General features: G+C 35.7%; 1 protein-coding gene across 1 annotated transcript in view; it reads left to right on the top strand.

The window, feature by feature from the left end:
* The window catches only part of LOC106879421 (tektin-4), a 12,849-nt gene extending 10,645 nt beyond the window's left edge, over window positions 1-2,204 (top strand). The window contains exons 6-7 of the mRNA XM_014928976.2: window positions 300-454; window positions 1,383-2,204. Of these exons, the coding sequence (XP_014784462.1) occupies window positions 300-454; window positions 1,383-1,599 (372 nt within the window). The 3' untranslated portion in view covers window positions 1,600-2,204. The remainder of the gene's footprint in view (window positions 1-299; window positions 455-1,382) is intronic.
* The last annotated feature ends 1,317 nt before the right edge of the window (window positions 2,205-3,521 follow it).

The following is a 3,521-nucleotide window of genomic DNA, read 5'->3' as shown; positions in this document are numbered from 1 at the left end:
ATAATAATTTTATCACCGATAGAATTGTTTCAGAATCGTTTGTTTATGTAGTCGGCACTTAATGTATATTGGCTGAATGGACGTCAGTGATTGGTTGAAATTACAGAAATACGACAGCTTTAACATGGAATAACTTAGGGATTTCTTTTTTTTTTTAAGAAGACTAAGAGAAAAAGATGTTTTATATGACACATTCTACCAGTGTTCCAAGTTTCAAAGTGTTTCGTTAAGAAAATACTGTGGCCCCCGTTTTAAAATAGATCCGAAAAATGGTGTTGATTTTTTTTTTTTTTGTCCAGGTATGCCAAGAAATTGCTGATGAAGAGAAAAATATAGAAAATCTGCAGAAGGCTATCAGGGACAAGGAAGATCCTCTAAAAGTTGTTCAAACCCGCCTTGATGCAAGGTCCCGCCGTCCTGGAGTTGAGCTGTGTAGAGACGGCATCCAAATTGGGTATGTTTGTTAAAAGTTAACTTACTTCCGTACCAAGATATATGATGTTTCTCAAATATGAGCTTCTTTCAGTTTCCCTCTATAGTAGAAGACACTTACCCAAGGTGCCATGCTGTAGACCATGTGATTGAGAAGCAAACTTCTTATCACACAGCCATGCCTGCATATATACAAATATATATACACATAAGTACATACATAAATGCACAAGCACACACACACAAAAAAATACAATATATAAATATATGTGTGTGTGTATATGTTTGTGCATGTTTGTGTCTAGACATCACATGGTCGTTGTAAATGAACATAATCAAAGAAGGGAGGTTGTCTGTTTTTAGTACACCTTGAAAAACAGGTCTGGTCATGAGAAAATATTGCACTTCTTGGAAATAAGTGTGGGGGGGGGGGGGTCAGCAACAGGAAGAGCATCCAGCTGTAGAAAATCTGCTTCAACAAATTCTATCTGACTGTTCATCTGCAAGTATGGAAAAGTGAGTGTTAAATGATGATGATAATGATTGCTGTGAAAGGATCCTGACCACCCCCACGTCACTAAAAGTGGACTGAGGCATTTCAATAAAATAAAGAACTATTGGAGTTCACAGTCAGCAGGTGACAGCATTAGTTGTTCGTATTGGATTACTGTGCTAGTTTAATATTGCACCTATTTTTGGCGCAGTATGGAGCACATTCTATGTGAACATATTAATTCTGTGAAAAGAATATCCTAGATAACCATGTCCAAATATTTATTTGGATAATACTATTCCTACACCCTTGTGCACACCCCAACGTTGTCATAACATTATTGGCGATGAGGTACTCAAACTGCCGAAGTCATAACAATAATTATGGTAATGATGATGATGATAGTATAAATTCAGAATTTTTCTAATTTTTTCTCTCTTTTTTTTTTAATATCTAGATTAATCCAAGAAGTTGATGAAATTAACACTTCCATAACAACCCTGCAAAAAAAACTGATGGAAGCTCAGAATTCTCTCAAGAACCTGCAAGACACAAGGATGTGTTTAGAGAAAGAAATCTCAAACAAGATAAATTCCATTTTTATCGACAGGCAGAAATGCCTTCCAGTGCGAGAACGCTACCCTACAGTGCTGCGTTTACAGGGTTATCAATAACTAGTTCAGCACTCTTGTGTGATTTGTCAACGGGTTGCCTGGTACACACACACACACACAGACACACACACACACAGGTGCATAAATCAACACATATTTCCATATGCTTCATAATACTCAGAATTCAACACACAATTTCACATCTTTTCTCTCTCTCTCTCTCTCTCTCTCTCTCTCCACACACACACTCTAAAAAAACAGGCAAAGAAGGAGTTTTTACGAGGACATAATACAACCGATATTAATTGCTATACATTATTAAAAACAGACGTGAAGTATAAACATTGGAACGCTTATTTTGAATATGAATATTGCAATCGCTTGGTGGTACTGTGGCTGCCATGCTTGTCAAATCACCAAATGAATTAGTTGTCATCTAATCAAGGGTTTATTTTCACTTTACTTTTATTTTAGGAAATTTTGATATCGAAGTAGCAACCCTATTACAGTTAATTAAATAAATTAACTAACTTTAAAGATTTTTCGATTAAAATATTTCTATAAATTATATGTATAAATGCTTTTATTGTCATATAATTATATATAACAGAAATTATTATAATAAAAATCATGTACTGTTGCTACTACTACTAAAAAGAAAAATACTATGCCTGTTTGAATTATGTATGTTGGATTATTATTATTATTATTATTATTATTATTATTTCATGTTTGGCTCTTACTTTGCATTTGTACAAGTTGGCTCCAAGTCTCACCCAGAGACCCCAAGAGACAACAAGTAAGAAGTTCATGGTGTTATGTCTAGGGTGCCATGTATTTGGTTTTGCACAAAGTATTGTTCTAGAGAATGTTTAAGAAAACAAGAAAATTATGTTTGTTTTAAAACTTGAGATTACATAGAAAGTATTTTGCGTAGGATATGGGCAGTTCCCATGAGCACTATCTTTTGAATTTCTGCCATTTTGGGGTTTCCTGGTATCTGAGCTAGGTAGCAATCAGCCCCTTTTGCTATCGTTCCTAGGGCACCTATGACAACAGGTATTGTTTTTAGTCTTCAGGTTCCACATTTTGCCAATTTCTATTTCAAGATCTTTATACTTGCTCAGTTTTATTATTATTATTATTATTATTATTATTATTATTATTATTATTATTATTATTATTGTTGTGTAAGGCGGTAAGCTGGCAGAACTATTAGCATGCTGGACGAAATGCTTAGCGGTATTTCACCTGTTGCCATGTTATGAGTTAAAATTCCTCCAAGGTCAACTTTGCCTTTCATCCTTTCGGGGTCAATAAATTAAGTACCAGTGGAACCCTGGGGTTGATATAATCAAGTAGTCCCCTCCCCCAAATTTCAGGCCTTGTGCCCTTAGTAGAAAGGATTATCATTATTACTCTGTGTGTGTGTGTGTGTGTGTCTGTGTGTGTGTGTGTGTGTGTAAGGTGGTGAGCTGACAGAATCGTTAGCATGCCAGACAAAATGCTTAGCAGCATTTTGTCTATCTTCATGTTCAAAGTTCAAATTCTACCAGGGTTGACTTTGCCTTTCATCCTTTCAGAGTCGATAAATTCAGAACTAGTGAAACATTGGGGGCAATGTAATCAACTAGCCTCGGCCCACAACATTTCCTCAATTGGTCAATAAACCAATTGAGTAAAGTGTACACAGAGTGTACTAGGTGCATTCTAAATGACACCAGCACTGGTGAGGTCACCAAGTACCTGTAAGACAAGATCCCTCCCGTCTCAACTGAGTAGGGTATAGCACTAAGGGATATGAAAGTATGATAGAATGACATGAGCAGATATCTTGCTGATGACAAGATACAAAGCTTCCCTATATATATATATGTAGGGTAAAGGGTAAAGAACCCCTTCGATTATGGATGATCATGAGATTGCATCTAGAACGTTCTCCTCTGATAACCCAATATATATGTGTATATATATATATATAT

Source organism: Octopus bimaculoides, chromosome 17, assembly GCF_001194135.2.
Source record: "Octopus bimaculoides isolate UCB-OBI-ISO-001 chromosome 17, ASM119413v2, whole genome shotgun sequence".
Lineage (NCBI taxonomy): Eukaryota > Metazoa > Mollusca > Cephalopoda > Octopoda > Octopodidae > Octopus > Octopus bimaculoides.
The sequence above is the reverse complement of the archived record's forward strand: the minus strand, read 5'-3'. Positions and strand labels throughout refer to the sequence as shown.